We start from the raw sequence: 18,400 nt of genomic DNA, 5'->3' as shown, positions 1-18,400 counted from the left end.
GGAGGCCCCATTACCTGAAGTGGTGCTTCAGGTTAAGAACGGACCTCTGGAATGAATTAAGTACTTAACCCGAGGGACCACTGTATACACTTTTAGGCGCCAGGCAAAAACATTCCTTTTTAACCAGGCATTTGTTCTGATTTACATATAATGCCCTTTAAAAATGTGTTTTTTGTAGGCTAGGGTGGGGTTATTGGGATGTTTCTTTTATTTTGATTATATAATTTGTGGTTTTGTGAACCACCCTGAGACCTCCGGGTATAGGGCAGTATAAAAATTCAATTAAAAAAAATCCTTCCAGTAGCACCTTAGAGACCAACTAAGTTTGTTACTGGTATGAGACAAATTTAGTTGGTCTCTAAGGTGCTACTGGAAGAATTTTTTTTATTTTGTTTTGACTATGGCAGACCATCACGGCTACCTACCTGTCAATAAAAAAATGTCTGACGGCACCAGGCTTTTCTAAGCCATCTCCTTCCTCCTCCTCCTCTCAGCCCCACCCAAAAAACCAACCATATTTACTACCTCCAAGGCACATGAAGTTCAAGGTAATTTACATATAGCATCAGCTGTGTTTACCCAACTAACAGATTATCTCTTTTTTATAATTAAGAACTACGCCACCCCACTTTACGCAAGCAGGATAAAAAACAACAACTCCAGTACAGACAGAAAAGCAGTTGAGACCCGAGATTCTTTATTTAGAAATCTAATCCACTTTATTCTTATTTTTCTGGTTCCTTTCCCAGTTAACCCCTTCCCCCCCATCTTCTTTTCCTGAATCATCAGCTGTCCGCTTTCTCATCTTGCTCCACAACGGGGTCCGGTAGCTCCTCTGCTGGGCTGGGAGAGTTTGCAGCCAGAGCAGCGGAAGGGGCAGGAGGTGGTGCCCCACCGTCTGCGGCCGGCTCCTCTTCCTCGAGGGAGAGGGTGGCTTGCTTGGCTGTGGGTGGCTTGCTTGAGGATCCCTCATCTGAGCTGCCGCTGCTGCTGCTACTACTGCTGCTACTGCTGCTGCTGCTGCTACTACTGCTGCTGCTGGCTGCTCCTTCCTTGCTCTGCAGCTCCTGGGGAAGAGACCAAGAAACCACCATCAGTGTGCAGAAGAGCCAAGCTCAGAACTCGAAAGGCAGAGAAGCTCAACACCACTTGTGTCAAAGACTGCTGTCTTCGGAAATTAATCCGGCTTTCAAGTGCATGCCTGCCTGTACCAGATACGGTTTCGGCGGCTTGCGCTGCGTCTATAATCCTCTCGGCAGGGAATGACAGAAATCCAAGACACAACCGAGGTGCTTTCATAGGTGGAACTACAGGAGGTTTGATGGCCACTTCCACTGACAAGCAAGCAAAAAAAAAAAGTTGCGGTACCTTGGGTGGCCAGGGGCCCTCTAAGCTGGAATCCAGCTGGGAGCTGTCTCCTCCAAAGCTCTCGTCTTCCTCCTGCATGCTGATGAAGATGGTGGGAGTCTCCGCCTCAGGCACCTCCTCCTGCAAGTCCACAGATTCCTCGGAAGGGAGTGGGGTCTGGGGGGCTGCCGGGCGGGGAGGCTGCTGCTGCTGCTTCAGTTTCTGCTCCTCCTCCAGCTGGCGCTTGAGGGCCTTCTCCTGCGCCAAGCGCAGGGCAATCATATCCTGGGACACGCGAGGCAGAAGGGGCTGAGGCTCCATTTCTTCCTAGGATTGGCAATGAGCTGCGTTAGGCCCTGCAAAGTGCCCACTCCTTTTTCAAACCCCTTTCTAGTTTTTTTGGGGGGGGAATGAGCGCACCATGCTCCTGGCACTAGGTCCAAATTCCCAACACTCTTCTGTGGTGAATCCCTCCCTCCCCACGCTGGGCCTCTATTTCTATGTCTAATACAGGGAAGCAAGGTAGCCTGGCTTCCCTTCTGTGAAAGTGTTCCCAAACATGCAGAAATAAAAGAACACTACGTAAAACTTAGGAACGCAGGTGGCGCTGTGGGTTGAACCACAAAGCCTAGGACTTGCCAATCAGAAGGTCGGCGGTTCGAATCCCCGCCACGGGGTGAGCTCCTGTTGCTGGGTCCCTGCTCCTGCCAACCTAGCAGTTCGAAAGCACACCAGTGCAAGTAGATAAATAGGTACCTCCGGCGGGAAGGTAAACGGCGTTTCCATGCGCTGCTCTGGTTCGCCAGAAGCGGCTTAGTCATGCTGGCCACATGACTCGGAAGCTGTATGCCGGCTCCCTCGGCCAATAAAGCGAGATGATCGCTGCAACCCCAGAGTTGGTCATGACTGGACCTAATGGTCAGGGGCCCCTTTACCTTTACGCAAAACTTGTTTGCATCAAGGTCTCCAAGTTCGGGCTAAGCTGCGCTGTCCCCAAACATTGCGATCACGTATCTGCAGTGCTGCAGGCTTGCAAAAATAAAAACCATTGCACTTCTGCTCCCATTTGCAAACTCTGACTTGCTCCCATTTGCAAACTCTGACTGGACATCACTGAAATGGTTCTCTCTACCCTCCAAGGCCCTTTCGAGTCTCTCCACAGTGCTTTGCCCATCCTACCACCATCCACTCAAGCTGCGCTCCTATATATGCTCACATAGGAGCACAAGTCCTACTGAACACAGTGGGACCGACTGCCAAGGTTGACTGTGAAGGTCACAGAAACAGAAATCCAATGGCAGATGAATTGTCCTTCACAGTTCCCTTCTCCCCACCCTCCGTTTCTGGCGTTCCCAACACACTGAAGGCTCACTATGCATGTTACTGTAACCTGGCAAAAACCTGCATTTGTTGAATGCTATGAACGCCGCCTCCTCCCTGCCCACCGTGCGCTCTGACCTCTTTCTCTCTCCTCAGCTCCTTGGTCCTGGGCGGGGCTGAGCCCCTCGCCTCCTCCAGAGGCTGCAACTCCTTCCCTTCAAGGTCTTGCTTGTTGCTGGCTTCTAGGATGGCCATGGTGGAATTGGGAACATGAGCTTGCTGGTGGAGAAAAAGCAGAGGGGGTGCCTCATCCAGACGTGCGCCAACCATTGCATTTGAAAGTATTCTCTCAAACAGTATTCTCTCTGATACTTTCACACATACCCTGTCTTGGTTAAAATCCTACTGGGCTGGTTGAACAGAAGTTCATTAGTACGTTTTGCAAGAAAACCTGTTTTAGACTTTGTGGTCTTATTTAAAATTACTGTTCTGGACTGCGTGCATGGGAGTATTATTGATGTGGTTCTGGGTTTTCTTGTGTCTTCTGGCCTGTCCCAACCTCCGCTGTAAGGACTGAATTTCAAGTAGGGCTCTTTAGACCAGGGCTGGGGAGCCCCTCCCTTTCTGACACCAGCTCCCTTCAACTCCATCCAGGGTGCCCAATGGTCTGGGATGATGGGAGTGGTAGTCCAACAACATCTGGGGGGGGGGCACAGGCTCCCCAGCCCTGATTTAGGTAGGAAAGGTCTGCATGTGTGGGATCTTTGTCTTCAGCAGTGCCTGTCCAGGGAAGAGCCCAGTACAGACAAGGAGCAGGAACCAAAAGACTGTAATAAATGTCTGTGTATCTTAATATATCATGCCTTTCAGTCGGTTTTTAATTGTGGGCTGCTTTGGGAGCCAATCCTAGCTAAAAATGGGATAGGAATACAATACAGTAAAATGAACCAACAAGTTACCTCTTAGGATTCTTTAAACCAGAGCTTTCCAAACTCTGTGTCATGACACATTAATGTGTTGGCTGCAGTGTGTCACGCGAACGCTCCCCGTGCTCCTCCTGGGGCTGGAAAGGGGTTAGTTTAACCTCCAATTTGCTACCAGTAGCATCTTAGAGACCAACTACGTTTGTTATTGGTATGAGCTTTCGTGTGCACGCACACTTCTTCAGATATTGTGTGCATGCACACGAAAGCTCATACCAATAACCACCTTAGTTGGTCTCTAAGGTGCTACTGGAAGGATTTTTAATTTTTTTTAATTTTCTTCCGACTACGGCAGACCAACACGGCTACCTACCTGTAACTGCGATTTGCTAGTAAATCTGAATATGTCACAAAATGAGGCGTGTCTAAAAAGTGTGTCAGCAACCTGAAAAGTTTGGAAAGCTCCGCTTTAAACCATGCCCTTCAAACTTCGAACCTTGATTTAAAAAGGCACTCTGAATTTTGTTTTGACTTGAATAACCTCTCCCCCAGCTCGCTGCAGGACCATCTGCTCTGCAACTGCAGCTTCGTTTGGGGCAGTACCTGATGTGGGGTGAAGGAGCGGACGTGGGCCAGCAGAGGCTCCCGCAGCTCTGGGCACTTCTCGAAGACGGCGGTGAGCTGCTGAGGAGGCAACTGGAGGATGACTTGGAAGGACTGGGGCTTGGTCCGCTGGCAGCACTTGATGAAGCCCTCCCAGACCTTGGGGTACTTCCACACCTGGGGGAGGAAGGGGAAGAGTTAAAATGCGGCACCAGCAGCCAGAGCCTGCTCTGTGTCTCGCCCCAGTGGCCTATGGTTCATCAGGCTGAACTGGCCACCAGCCAGATGCCTCTGGACGGGTCACAAGCCAGGCATGAAAGCACTGGATTTCCCCTATAGGCCAACCAGTATGTAGAGGTATAGGAGGCACCTGTACACAGAGGTTGCATTTCTCTATCGTGCCATCATCGTGGGCACCCACAGGCCTACGCTACATGAGTCTGTCCAATCTTTTAAAAAAGCCATCTATAGCAGTGTCCTTTGCTACTCAAGTTTTTCTCCCTCTTATAACACTAGAACTCATGGACATGCTGTGAAGCTGAACGGTGGAAGATTCAGGACTGACAAAGCTCTTAGTTTAGGGAAGTTTTTAATGTTTATTGCTGTATTGTGTGTGTATTGTTTGGTTGGAAGCCACCCAGATGGGTGGAGTATAAATAATAAATTATTATTACTACTACTACTACTACTACTATTATTATTCATAAAAAGGTAAAGGGACCCCTGACCGTTAGGTCCAGTCGTGGGCGACTCTGGGGTTGCGGCGCTCATCTCGCTTTATTGGCTGAAGGAGCAGGCATACAGCTTCCGGGTCATGTGGCCAGCATGACTAAGCCGCTTCTGGCGAACCAGAGCAGCACACGGAAATGCCGTTTACCTTCCCGCTGGAGCGGTACCTATTTATCTACTTGCACTTTGACATGCTTTCGAACTGCTAGGTTGGCAGGAGCAGGGACCGAGCAACGGGAGCTCACCCCGTCGCGGGGATTTGAACCGCCGACCTTCTGATTGGCAAGTCCCAGGCCCTGTGGTTTAACTCACAGCACCAGCCATGTCCCATGATTATTCATGTACCGTAGTTAATCTATGGAACTCCCTCCCACAAGAGGCAGTGATAGCTACCAACCTGGGCCGCTTTAGAAGAGAACTGAACAATGGCTAACAATGGCTACTAGCCACAAGGCTCAGAGGCAGCAATGTTCCTGAATACCAGTTGCTAGAAGCCACATTATGAATTCTGGTGCTGGAGGAGACTCTTGAGAGTCCCATGGACTGCAAGAAGATCAAACCTCTCCATTCTGAAGGAAATCAGCCCTGAGTGCTCACTGGAAGGACAGATCCTGAAGCTGAGGCTCCAATACTTTGGCCACCTCATGAGAAGAGAAGACTCCCTGGAAAAGACCCTGATATTGGGAAAGATGGAGGGCACAAGGAGAAGGGGATGACAGAGGACGAGATGGTTGGATAGTGTTCTCGAAGCTACCAGCATGAGTCTGACCAAACTGTGGGAGGCAGTGGAAGACAGGAGTGCCTGGCGTGCTCTGGGCCATGGGGTCACGAAGAGTCGGACACGACTTAACGACTAAACAACAAAGAAGCCGCAGGAGGGGATCCTGTTCTTGGATCCTGCTTGTGGCTTTCCAACAGGCATCTATCTGACCACTGTGAGAACAGGATGCCAGACTTGACAGGCCACTGGCCTTCTTCTTACAGTATCTTGTGTGCTGGGCTGTTCCTCCCACCCTCGGGAGATATTCTTGGTTTTGCGGGTTGGCAAAGAGTCAGCCATGCAGTAAGAGACCTCCCTCTGCCCCCAACAGAGTGAATCCGCTGAAGCAGTCCCCTTAGAAGGGTGGCCGCGTTGCCCAGAAGTGCTGCCCTCTGCAGCAATGAGTGCAAGAGGCAAAGGACGACGGGAACCTGGCTGCAGAGGACAAAGGCAGGTCTCTCCCACGTCCTTCTTGTTAGAATTCCCGCTCCATGATTGCAGTCATGGGATTGTTGTCTTTCACGTGATGGTATATGTTTTGACTCCACAGAGTGGGAAGTGACAGAGACAGGATGTTTGTGTTACTGTCTTCCGTGAAGTGGGACTATGGTTCTTTGTTCTTTCTCTCTTTGCTGTCTGATGCTAGAGAGAGAGGGAACCATGTTGCAGTGCTCTGTGTGTGTTTATATGTGAATAAGGTAGAGGGACCCCTGACCATTAGGTCCAGTCGTGACCGACTCTGGGGTTGCGGCGCTCATATCGCTTTATTGGCTGAGGGAGCCGGCGTACAGCTTCCGGGTCATGTGGCCAGCATGACTAAGCCGCTTCTGGCAAACCAGAGCAGCACACGGAATCGCTGTTTACCTTCCCGCCGGAGCGGTACCTATTTATCTACTTGCACTTTGACGTGCTTTGGAACTGCTAGGCTGGCAGGAGCAGGGACCGAGCAACGGGAGCTCACCCCGTCGTGGGGATTCGAACCGCCGACCTTCTGATCAGCAAGTCCTAGGCTCTGTGGTTTAACTATTATGTAAATAGATTAGCCAAAATGCTGAGTTGCTGAGGTCTGTTAAGCGAGATGCGCAAACTCTGCAGATCCCCAAGTGTGCCAGTGTCTGTTGGCATCGGTCGCTGTGATGTTCGGGCAGAAGAAAGCTTTTGAAGCTCCCGAATGATCGACCAGGAGGGAGAGAACACGCCAGTCGGACATGTGTCTCTGCCAGGGTCCTACTCGAGTGTAGACTGAGCTCCTGACACTTCTCACCTGCTTCAAGATGAGTCGGGAGAGGATGTTCATGACGAAGCCGCCCAGGCGTGGGTACATCGTCAGTGACTGGATCACGGTCCGCATAAGGAGCATGGGCAGCGGGTTTTGCTCCATGAGCTGCTGCATCACCACGGCCAGCACCTCAGACGTGTACACGTTGCGCTCAGCAAAGCACATGTTGGTGGCTGCAAGCAGGGAAGTGGAAAAGATCAGCTGCTGCTGCAAACTCAGAGCTGCTGCCACAAGGTAACAGGGGCAGGGGAACACCAGAGGTCAGAAGCTGCCAGTTCTTTTACGACAGGAATGGGGAAGCCTTTGGCTCTGCAGGTGTTGCTGAACTACAGTTCCAATGAGCCCCAGCAAGCGAGAAATGGGAATTATAGTTCAGCAACATCTAAGAGGGCCAAAGGTTCGCCACATCTGCTTAAGGGGAGAAGCAGGACTCCACGCTTCCAAATAGATGTACAGTGGTACCTCTAGAGAGGCACACCTCTGGTTGCGTATCTTTCAGGATGTGAACGCAGCAAACTCAAAAGTATTTTTCCAGATTTCGCTGTGCGCACTTGTGCAGAAACAGCACCTCCGGTTGTGAATTCCTCGGGATGTGGCCGGACTTCCAAAATGGATCCCATTCGCAACTGGAGATACCACTGTACAGGATTGGGATACTAAATAAACTCCAGCACTCACAGCTAGTTCAAGTGTATGAATTTCCTCTATGGATGTAAAGTCATACTTCATGTTACGTTTGCTTCAGGTTGTGCATTTTCAGGTTGTGTCCCGTGGCGACCCAGAAGTACGGAAAGGGTTACTTCCGGGGTTTCGCTGCTCGCACAGATGCGCAAAATGGTGTCACGCACATGCGCAGAAGCAGCGACCCACGCGTGCGCAGATGCGGGTTACGGTCTTTCCAGGTTGTGAACGGGCCTCCGGAACGGATCCCGTTCGCAACCAGAGGTACCACTGTAATTTCACAAATGGAAAAATGTAATGGGGAAATTTAACCTATGTGTCTTGAAAGGGTGGGGGTTTTTTTGCAGCCATGGCAGCCCAAAATATTGAACACAGAGGAGAACTGCTAGGAGGATTCTAAACAAGCAACTGAATTCTCCCTCACCTTTGATGATGGACTTCATGTCGCACTTGGTGGAGTCGATGTTGTGGAGGGCAATCAACAACTCCCCAGGATTCAGAGGAGAAACTGCAGAGTTGCCTTCACCTGTTGGAATCAATGTCAAGGAAGAGATCAGCCATTGACGGAACAGATGGTAAAGCCAGCGAGTCTGCTGATCCCTTCCAAACCGAGCAAACCTCTCTCCCCACAGCCTCAGGACACCCTTTTGAGAAGACCCCCAGGAAGCCACGAAAAACTCAAGGTCCCCATGTGGCCAGGATCCTTACCATGTTGCGTTCCCAACAGGCGGTTGAAAACCTCCTTCACAACAATGGGATTCAGCTTGATGAGCTTCGGCAGGGCCTGAATCACCTCTTTCTGGAAAGGAAATGCAAGAATGCACATGATGCTTGACCACACAACCAGAGGAGAGAGCCCCCCCCCAAAAAAAAATCGGGTATGAGGCACCACAAACAGAAGGGGCATACTCAGGGATACTTAATAGAAGCAGCGGGAACATGGAATCCTTCCTGCAAATCGCTAGAGAGCACACAGAATCTGTCTCCTCCATTGCTAATCTCCGGGGTCCTCTTCCCTCACTCCGACCCTTGTGCCATCTTCCCCACTGCTCCCCTCATCTCTGTCACTCAAGCAGGGCTCCCTCTCGTCCTTTAAGCCTCTTCTCAATCCCCACGTCTTATGAAGTTTCCCCCTGGATTAACTCCTCCACATCAGCACCCAAGGGAGAGGAGACTTAACCGTAAACCTCTAAGCTCTCTCATTTGCACAATCCTCGCTTCCCCAACTTCTGTTCCACCAACTTGTAAGTCTGCACTGGATTCACTAAAGTGCACACATCGGTAAGAAGGAAGAGCTGTTTTAAATCCCGACATGTTATGTGTTGGCTGTCTCTCCTTCATCTACCGTACTTTTAGGAAAGTTGCTTGTCTGCTATGTGTTTGGACACCTCTTGAGATTTCGTGCCCAATTGCCCATGGCGGCTCCCAAAATCAAGGAGCAGATTTTCTTCTGTGCATGCCATTTTGAATCCAGACAGCAGGCTAGGCTTTTCAAAACTGCACTTATTTGGGGGGTTTCTTTGAATTCCTGAGCCAAGTTCCAAATAACCTGCCTATTGAAAATGTCAACTAAAAAGGCTTAAGACCAAGATAATATTGGCAGAGAAAGGGAGCAGGGGGGAGGAGTATTGCAGATCATAAGCAAGCCTCCAACTGAGCCTCAGAAAATACCTTCTCCAAACCATTGAGGACTGGGATAAGGAACCGGACATCCGGAAGCCTCTTGTTGTACAGATCTTGAACTCGCTTCACAAGCTCTGGAGAGGGGGGAACTAAGAGGAGAAAATCACATTAGATTGTGTGACTGAACAGCAGCTCTCAAGCTTGGACCGCTTTGCATAGCCCGTATCCCAGTTCCACAGCATTTATCAGAAGCAACTACTTGTGTGGAGTTGCCATGAGCCACCGTGAGGCCTTTGTATCGGACAGCACCTAAATATAAACATTGAAGTAACTGTACCTTTGTCCGTTAGGCTGTGCAGGCAGCGGGTCACCAGGGTCTCTGCACCTTTGGGGCAGTTTTTAACCAGCTTGAGCAGCTCCCGGGAATTCATCCCCATCCCACGGATCTGGAAGCGATAGGAAAAGATAAACGAAAGGATGGTTTTTGGGGAGGGGTGGGGGATGAGAATGTGAGGAAAGGAGAGCCATCTACTGTACGGGCCCGAATATAAGCCACACTTTCTTTTTTCCAAATTCTGATCGTGAAAAGTTAAAGTGCGGTTTATATTCGCGACCTTATGCCGCTGGCAAAGCGGTGCGGCTCCCCTCTCCCAGGAAACAGCCCAGGAGCGTGGGGAGGGGGAAGGAGCACGGGGCAACAGCACCCAGCCTGCCCGCCTCTCCCAAGCCTCCCCTGAGCTGTCAGAATGAAGGGGGGAAGGCCGCTGGCAAAGTGGCGCGGCTCCCCCTCCCCCGAGTGCAGCCCAGAGTGTGGGACGACGGCACCCGTCCTGTGCGCAGTTCCCAAGCTGCCAAATTTTAAAGGTGCAGCATATTTGTGGGTGTGGCTCATATTCAGGCCAATACAGTATAAAGAATGATGGTGGACCAGTGGTGTCGCAACGGGGGGGGGGGGGCAGGTGCCATGTCTGGGGGGTGACAAGAAAGCACCCTGTGGCGGATCGCAGTGGCGTGAGCAGCCATTGTGCAGTTGCACGCGGAGCATCCTCTGTTTGTGGCTGCAGCCGCGAGCAGAGGATCCCGGCGCCGGTGGCAAACTGCTATGTACAGCGCATGTGTGGCATCGCATTCATGCGCTGTACGTAACGACGACACGTGTGCCGTACATAGCGGTTTGCCGCCCCAGGTGTCATGACGCCTTCGTTCGCCCCTGTGGTGGACCACCCAGTACCCCTCTCTAGCCGACTCACAGGCTGCTCAATAACCCTGAGGACAGTGCGCTTGATGTCGGCAATGGCCTCCGTATAAACAGACGCCAGTTCATGAATCAGTTTGTGGTTCTGGGGAAGGAGGGCCAAGTAGAGATAGAGGCATTGCTTGATGGTCTCTTCTGTCCAGGGAGCAGCCACCTCTGCAAGGCAAAAAGAGGGTTGGGAAGAAAGAGACCAAGCGCCAAGGATTATGCAGTGTCAGATGCCACAGGGACAGGCTCCTTGCCATTCACCACAACTAGGGAAATGGAGCTGTGAAACGGGAAATATCTCCTTTTGGAGTTCCTGTTGTATAATAAAAGGGAGAAAGCCATAAACCTAGAAAAGCTTCTTTTACATGGGACGCCATTTGAGCACGGAGGAAAGCGAATGCCATCACCCGTCACATATATAACCAGAGAACTGTAGAGTTGGAAGGAAACACCAGGGTCATCTAGTCCAACTACCTACAACCAGGAATCTTTGCCCAACGCGGGACTCGAACCCACAACCCTGAGATCAAGGGTCTCGTGCTCTACGGACTGAACTATCCCAGAAGTTCACAACACATGCACTGTTTTGCCTCACAGTGAAGGCTCCATACAGGAAGCAGTTTCACATGAGTGAGCAGTTTCTAAGTGGCGATGGGGATTTTTTCACCTTTACCATTATTTTTTGGCCAAGCCACCTGCTCACGGACACAACTGGATCTGGTGCAGCCCAGTTACCTGTATCTTTGTCTGCGCCAAAGAGAACAGAGGGAGGATTGGGGTGGACCAGGAGCTGCAAATAATTCAGTGCAAACTTCTCCACATATTCCCGCAGCTGGTCCTTCTCGTACATCCGCTTGATGAATAGCAGCGCTTGCTGGCGAACCTGAGATGGGTGGCAAAAGATGGGTCATTTGACAGTGCCTTAGCAAGCTTCAGGAATCCCAAGGATTTTTTAAAAACCAACTTCAAATTTGAGATTATTTTTAAGGGCTCTTCCACACTTACTTTCTGCCCCGCCCCTGGGGACTTTCCCTGCAAAAAGCCACTCTTTCGTGCTGAACAGGAACAAAGAGCAACTCAGGTTTTCTGCAGATTGCCTTTTGCTCTGATTCAATGGTAAAGAGCAGATTTTTGTGGAGAAAGCACCGGGGGGTGGGGGGTGGGGTGGGAGCACTCTGACACAATGCTTTAAAGCATGGACCGGTGCCTAGAAATGCAGCAAAAAAAGGAAGCCTGGATGAGCCCTAGTGTGTTCTTTGGTTCTTGTTCCCACTGTGAGCAAGTTCCAGAGCAGACATTTCCCCAAAAGGAGAGCAAAGGCAAGAATTTGAAGAGGGTTGGAGACAGAAAGTGTACAGGCATCACCAAGGCTCTCAGTCTCCTTGATCAGCTAGGTATGTAGTCTTTTTCTAAGGGCATGTTGCCCCCAAAGCGGTTCAAAGTACCACCAAGTCCACTCTCTGTTGCCCAGCACTGGTCCACTCCCAGATGACCACAACACCATTGTAAAATCCATTCAACAAATCACAACAAGCAGTTACAAAAAGCGTGCGACAAAATTTAAAAGGCCTGTTGCACTGGTGTCCTGCTTGCATGCTTCCCAGGTGCATCTCATTGGTCACTGTGAGGACTGTCGACATGCAGAGGGCCGGGAGGCCAGCTGGCTAGCCCTAGCTGGGTCGTCTCCTTCCAGCCGCCCCGCTGCAAAGACCCATCGGCCTCTGCTCTGATGTAAATCAGCAATCCGGGCTTGAGAGCCAGGGCACACTATCAGCAGATCGAACTGTGCATACAGAATAGGCGTGAGGCTTGTGGAAGAATACTACAACTACAGATTTATTAATCATAAATCAGGACAAAGAAACATGTTGTCTCTCTCTCATGTTGTCTCAGAGACAGTGGCTAAAAGCAAAAGCTATACACAACAGAAGTTCCCAGCATACTGTGCTGGAATGTAAACAGACATGTGACATGTAACAATCCCATGTCTGTTCCTTAAGGTGGAATGGAAATGTCAACAAGGACACGATGCTGGGCTAGATTAACCTCTTACCCCACCCCAGTCTCTTCTTTCGGCAGGAACCAAAGTGATAATAAAGGTGGCACCAGGCCATCTCTTCAAGAGGTTCCAAAGTCAAGGTGCCACAGCTGAAAAGGCCCTCCAGTCACCACCCAGCTTACTTCCTATAAGCAGGAGGACACAGAGCCATGCCTCTGAGGGTGGTCTTAGTAGCTAGGCAGGTTCGTGTAAGAGCAGGCAGTCCTGCAGGCACCCTGGTCAGTTAGGAGCGACTTGCAAGCTTATTTCAGCTGCATTGCCTGGACCACACCACAGCACCAGAGAGACAGGGTCCAGGCTCACCTTGTCCTTCTCGTGGGAGCTGAGATCCAAGAGAACATGCAGATACTGGAACTGCCTCGACGGGCGCTTGAAGATCAGGTCCCGAAGCGTCGACATGCCCAGGTACGTCCGGCTCTGTAAGAGAGTTGCAAAAGAAGCTCTGAGCGTGTGCAGTTAATGTTTTGGGCAGTGTGTGTGTGTGTGTGTGTGTGTGTGTGTGTGTGTGTGCAGTGGTACCTTGGTTGTCGAATGGCTTGGCTCCCAAACAAATCGGCTCCCGAACGCTGCAAACCCGGAAGTGTTCCGGTTTGTGAATGTTTTTTGGAAGTCTAATGTACAACACAGCTTCCGATTGAGTGCAGGAAGCTCCTATAGCCAATAAGAAGCCGTGCCTTGGTTTTCAAACAGTTCTGGGAGTCAAACAAACTCCCAGAACACATTCCCAGGGAGGCTGTCAGTTTGGGGGAAGAGTAACAGTGTAAAATGTTTAAACTTTTAAACTGTGGCCGGGGGGTGGGGAACCCACACGCTGTTTCCAACAAGCCATAACTATGCACCATCCTTCAGAGAACTTTGCAGGGATGCTTTTGTGAAACAGTAGCGAGTTGGAAGGAGGAGGCAAGGTCAGAATAGCCAATCCAGCAGCCTATTTTTGTAGGTCCCAGAAGCTTTCATTGCGTTTCTTCTAGTTTGGGGTAGGATTACTGATAGGAATGCCTTTTATAATTGCCCTAAAACGTGTCAAGCATACTTTGCGGGCCAGACCCCGGTGTATAAGCAGAGTTTCCTTCCCTGCAATCTTGTAAGGCTATGGAGGGAGCTCTAAGATGAACCCCAGCTGGTATCTGATTAGGGACGCACCTCATCTTCGCAGTACTTCCGAATCACTTCCAGGGCACTCTCGGTGATCAGTGGGGCCTCAAGTACCACCTTGGTAAAGATCCTGTGTAAGGAAAACAACAACAGAAAAAGCTTTGGTCATGGCCAGGAGCTTAGAAAATAATAATCAGAAGTAACTTTATTATTTTATAACCAGGGATGCAACATTTTAAGTTGGTGGCCTTTACAGTCCTGTGCCATGCCAACGTGCTCCATCTCAGAACAAAGTATGCATCTCAGAACATCTCCATCTCAGAACAAAGTATCCCTTCTTTAGCCTTAATCTTATTCCTAAGCATATTAGAAATTGATTAAAACTTGTACGGGAGAATTGGTTCTTTGAACAAGCCCCGATTTAAAAGAGCAGATTTTGATGTTTCAAGTATTTCTGTGTTTCACTGGCTCCACCAGAATATTCCGCAACCGTGAGGAATTTCTGGCCACAGGCCTGTCTTGTAGGAGCTGTGGGGCAAGGACTGAGCCAATTAGGAAAGGAGGGGTGGGAAGTTAAGAAGAAAATTTGTATGTTTAAAAAAATGTTTATGGTGATAAATGCTTGAAATATTCTTGTGGGGGAGGCGGGGCTTTACCTGGGGTCACCATAGCTTATATTGGGGCGCGTTTAGTAGCTTGCCCATCTTGCTCTCAAAATGCCTGGCAGTCACGGGGTTAAAAGGGAAATCAAGTAATCAAAGGGGAGGTTTTGTGTCCCTGACCCTCACCCCGCCACACACCCCAAGCACCCACCCATCTTTTTGGTCCGGCTTCTCCTGCAGACCGGAGAGGAGGCCGATGAGACACTCGTCGTAGTTGTCGAGCGAGCCGGAGGGGTATTGGCTCAGGTAGGCATTGTACTCCTGGTACAACCAGGCGAAGGCAAGGTCCAGGCGGTTGCGGGTGTCGTCCAGGATGAAGGTCAGGACTTCGCTCTTGAGAGGGACCTCGAACTGGGTCACCAGAGAAGAGAGGATCTTCACCCGGGCCTGCGAAAGAAGGAAGCTGGCGAAGGTATAGGATTTTTTTTTATGTATGCTACTACAGCAGCAAGGGTTCTCATCGCAAAGTATTGGTAGACACAGGATCTACCCACTCTGGAAGAATGGCAGACGAAGGTGATAGACTATATGGGACTGGCCGAAATGACTGGCAGAATCCGAGACCAGGGGAAAGAGACGGCGGAAGAAGATTGGAAGAAATTCAAAATTTATCTTAAGAAATATTGTAAAGTTAATGAGTGCTAAAATGTTGAGGTTATAGAAAAAAAGGGGACTGCAGCTGTAAAAGATTAAGTAAAAGAAAAGAAGAAGGGAAAATTAGATAAACTCAAGGGGGAGGATTTGCTGAAACAAATTTGGAAACTGGGATGCAGAAAGGGGAGGTACGGGGAAGTCGGGGAAGTAAGGTTTAAGAAAAAAAGGATTTGAAATTATACATGTTTGTTTATGTGTTTGTTTGTTTGTATTGTGTATTGTTTGTGTTTATATAAATTGTGAAAAACCAATAAAAAAATTTATATATAAAAAAAAAGGAAGCTGGCGAAGGTGAGGTGGAGATGCTGGACCCAACCAGGATCCCACCACGCCAAGGCTGCGGGAGACACTTACATGGGCAGCCCCGCTGCAGGCCACGGCCTTCTCGGAGCACAGGATCCGCTTCACGGCCGCCAGCTTCAGCTTGTCCATCTGCACGTCCGTGAGAGGCTTGATCACGTCGCTCAGGCGGAAGATCTTCTTGCGGCCGGTGGCTCCGGCCAACCTGGGAAGAAGCAGGCGGGAGAAAGGAAAACACATCAGCCTCTGAAGGGCAGGCAGAGAAGAAGCTCAAGCGAAGAGGGCGCTTTATCCAACCAGTGCCCCATGTCTTCTTTGCAAGGATTTGGGGAAAACCTTTGCAATTATGCAGGGGAATTGGAAACAGGGTAAGGACACAAGTTCACGAAAGCGGGGGATCTTCCAGCAGCTGGAAACAGAAGCTGAGCAGCCACTCGGGAAGGGATTTGCAACAAAGGAGACTGCTCCTGCGAGAGCTGGTTGCTCAAAGCACATGCCTTCTCGCGCACAACCAGCTCAGGAGAGCAGCAGGGAGACCACAGTGGCCACCAGATGGAGAGAATAGGTCAGTTTTCTGTGTAGCTCCATCCACATACAGGGTGCTTTTAAATAGAGACAAAGAGAGAGGCCGGTCCCCGGTCTCCAAGGGGCTTACAATCTAGATAGATGAGAACGGATATGACAGCCGAGGTGAATATGAAGAAATCATCTCAACTTTTTCTGACAGGTCTCCCGTTTTCGTGGATTTATCTATAACTAGATAGTCTCGTAACTTTAGGACCATGCTGCAACCTTGATAAACTCATATACATTTATTTTATGTTCTGTGTTTGGCCCTTTTCCAAATGGTGTTTATCATTTGTCTCACGAGCTGCCTGTTAATTGTTTTTTAACTGAACCGCCCCCCTCAACCTCAAAGGACAAAGAGAAGAAGAGGAGTTTGGATTTGATATCCCGCTTTATCACTACCCGAAGGAGTCTCAAAGCGGCTAACATTCTCCTTTTCCCTTCCTCCCCCACAACAAACACTCTGTGAGGTGAGTGAGGCTGAGAAACTTCAGAGAAGTGTGACTAGCCCAAGGTCACCCAGCAGCTGCATGTGGAGGAGCGGAGACGCGAACCCGGTTCCCCAGATTACGAGACCACCGCTCTTAACCACTACACCACACTGGCTGGTGTTGCTCTCACAAGGCTCTCACCTGGGCTGAGTGGAAGGGATGATTGGTTCTGGGCGCCGCTTGGTCTGCGGCACCCCAGACTCAGGAGAGGGGACAGAGCCCTGGGCTCCCAACACAGAAATGGCCTGGCCTGTATTGAGAGCAGAGAAGCGCCGCTTGATCAGCACGCTTTCCGGTTTGAGCATTTTCTCTTCTTTCAGCGACTCCTTGACCTGCTTGGTTTGCTCCACACCTGCAGGAGAGAGGAAGAGGGAATTAATCACCTGGCAAAACCCACTTCATCCTCTGCCCCTAACTTGTAACTTTTTAAACTTCTCTTCTGTCTTATAGGTAGAGAGAGAGACCGCTCCCAGACCCCTTACATAAATAAATAGCAAGAACTGAAATACAGTGCTGCAAATGTGTATACCTGATACCTCAGTATGTGGCTCAGCTTTACTGTTTGGGCTTGGTAATCATGTATGACAGTTAGCCTCAATAACAAGCATTCTGAGAATCTGAATCAGCGATCAAGAACCTCAGTCCCATGGTCAAAAGCAGCCCTCTTTGGGATGTCTGAAAACTGCCATTTGTGTGGATGGAGTGAAGCCTGCTATAGAAGAGTCACACCCATTATTCCGCCTGCTTTGGGCTCTGGTCCCACTCACTGACTGGCATGCGACCCCTGAAAGGGTGCCTACAAGGGAAAGGAGGACTCCCCCACCCCTAAATTAAATCCATTCAGCTGTGTCTATGAAACAGTTAGCAAAATCACACCCACAAACCATCGCATCCAGTTAGTTTTTCTTTATGGGCCCATGCAAAAACAAAGCAAAACCTTTGCAAATGCAAAGACCACTGTATTGCTCAAACACCCAGAGATTGGGACCATCTGTGCTGGAAGTTCATAGCAACTCCCCCAGAGTCCCTCTTAGGGGCATACCTGGCCCTAACCCAGCTGCCGTCATCTGGGTGGCCATGAGGCGGGCAAGGTGCTTGATCTGGACCTCAGTGCCAGCAGATTCCACCGGGGTATAGGTGGCTTGGAAGGAAGCAGGCATGTTTTCAGGCAAGTACACCATGCTGATGAGCACCTGGGGGGCAGAAAGATGGTGAGAGGGCCTGGCGTGCCAGAGCCAAGCAGGAAAACACTTCTATTCCTAAGAAAAAGCCAATCTTGCCCTACAAGATTATAGGGCAGAGAGCCAGTGTGGTGTAGTGGTTAAGAGCGGTGGACTCGTAATCTGGGGAACCGGGTTCACGTCTCCGCTCCTCCACATGCAGCTGCTGGGTGACCTTGGGCCAGTCACACTTCTCCGAAGTCTCTCAGCCCCACTCACCTCACAGAGTGTTTGTTGTGGGGGAGGAAGGGAAAGGAGAATGTTAGCCGCTTTGAGACTCCTTAAAGGGAGTGAAAGGCGGGATATCAAGTCCAAACTCTTCTTCTTCTTCTTCTACACCTCCACTCATCCAGCTTTCACAAGGATGAGGCGCGCCAGGCTAACTTTATGCAAAGGGACATGTGCCTCTCCAGCTTTTCCAGAATGATCGCCCTTCGGTCAAGCTGAGGTTGTGTCTCCTGCCACCCCGTCTGCTTTCTAGACCCTTTGGCAAAAGGTTCTCCCCTCCCGGCACTCAAGTGAGGAGCAGCCAAGGGCCGCGTTCGCCAGCTAAACCTACCAGGTTGGCCACGTTATCTGGAGTCAGAAGGGGCTGTAGGAACTCAGCGGTGATGTCCGTGTCCGACTGCGCGCTGACTTGGATGGAGGGCTTGGGGACTGGGGCTGCCACCTGCTCCAGGTCTTTATCCTCATCATCCTCCCCAAGATTTGGCTCTGCAGCAGAGAAAGAGAAAGTCTTTGTGTGTTTTATGCGGTGAGGCAGGTGCTGCACGGTTGGGGATCATCACAGCGTTTGGAGAAGAGCCTGTCCCTCCCCACGGACCACTCCTGCCCCTCCTTTGCC

At 50.2% G+C, this 18,400-nt stretch overlaps 1 protein-coding gene across 3 annotated transcripts in view; it reads right to left on the bottom strand.

Annotated features, from left to right (window-relative positions):
* Positions 1-675: 675 nt before the first annotated feature.
* Positions 676-18,400, bottom strand: part of SYMPK (symplekin scaffold protein) — a 271,438-nt gene continuing 253,713 nt past the window's right edge. For all 3 annotated transcript variants that reach the window (XM_082230948.1, XM_082230947.1, XM_082230949.1), the window contains exons 10-27: positions 18,116-18,270; positions 17,379-17,529; positions 16,478-16,688; positions 15,333-15,483; positions 14,476-14,711; positions 13,711-13,792; positions 12,871-12,984; positions 11,244-11,391; positions 10,516-10,676; positions 9,603-9,711; positions 9,314-9,414; positions 8,351-8,441; positions 8,067-8,168; positions 6,947-7,134; positions 4,194-4,370; positions 2,806-2,946; positions 1,369-1,674; positions 676-1,067 (exon numbers count right to left, since the gene is read on the bottom strand). In XM_082230948.1, the coding sequence (XP_082087074.1) occupies positions 786-1,067; positions 1,369-1,674; positions 2,806-2,946; positions 4,194-4,370; positions 6,947-7,134; positions 8,067-8,168; positions 8,351-8,441; positions 9,314-9,414; positions 9,603-9,711; positions 10,516-10,676; positions 11,244-11,391; positions 12,871-12,984; positions 13,711-13,792; positions 14,476-14,711; positions 15,333-15,483; positions 16,478-16,688; positions 17,379-17,529; positions 18,116-18,270 (2,906 nt within the window). In that variant the 3' untranslated portion in view covers positions 676-785. The remainder of the gene's footprint in view (positions 1,068-1,368; positions 1,675-2,805; positions 2,947-4,193; positions 4,371-6,946; positions 7,135-8,066; positions 8,169-8,350; positions 8,442-9,313; positions 9,415-9,602; positions 9,712-10,515; positions 10,677-11,243; positions 11,392-12,870; positions 12,985-13,710; positions 13,793-14,475; positions 14,712-15,332; positions 15,484-16,477; positions 16,689-17,378; positions 17,530-18,115; positions 18,271-18,400) is intronic.

This window comes from Podarcis vaucheri (genome assembly GCF_965113315.1).
Source record: "Podarcis vaucheri genome assembly, chromosome: 7".
Lineage (NCBI taxonomy): Eukaryota > Metazoa > Chordata > Lepidosauria > Squamata > Lacertidae > Podarcis > Podarcis vaucheri.
Note: the sequence above shows the minus strand (reverse complement) of the source record. Positions and strands in the feature narration are given on the sequence as shown.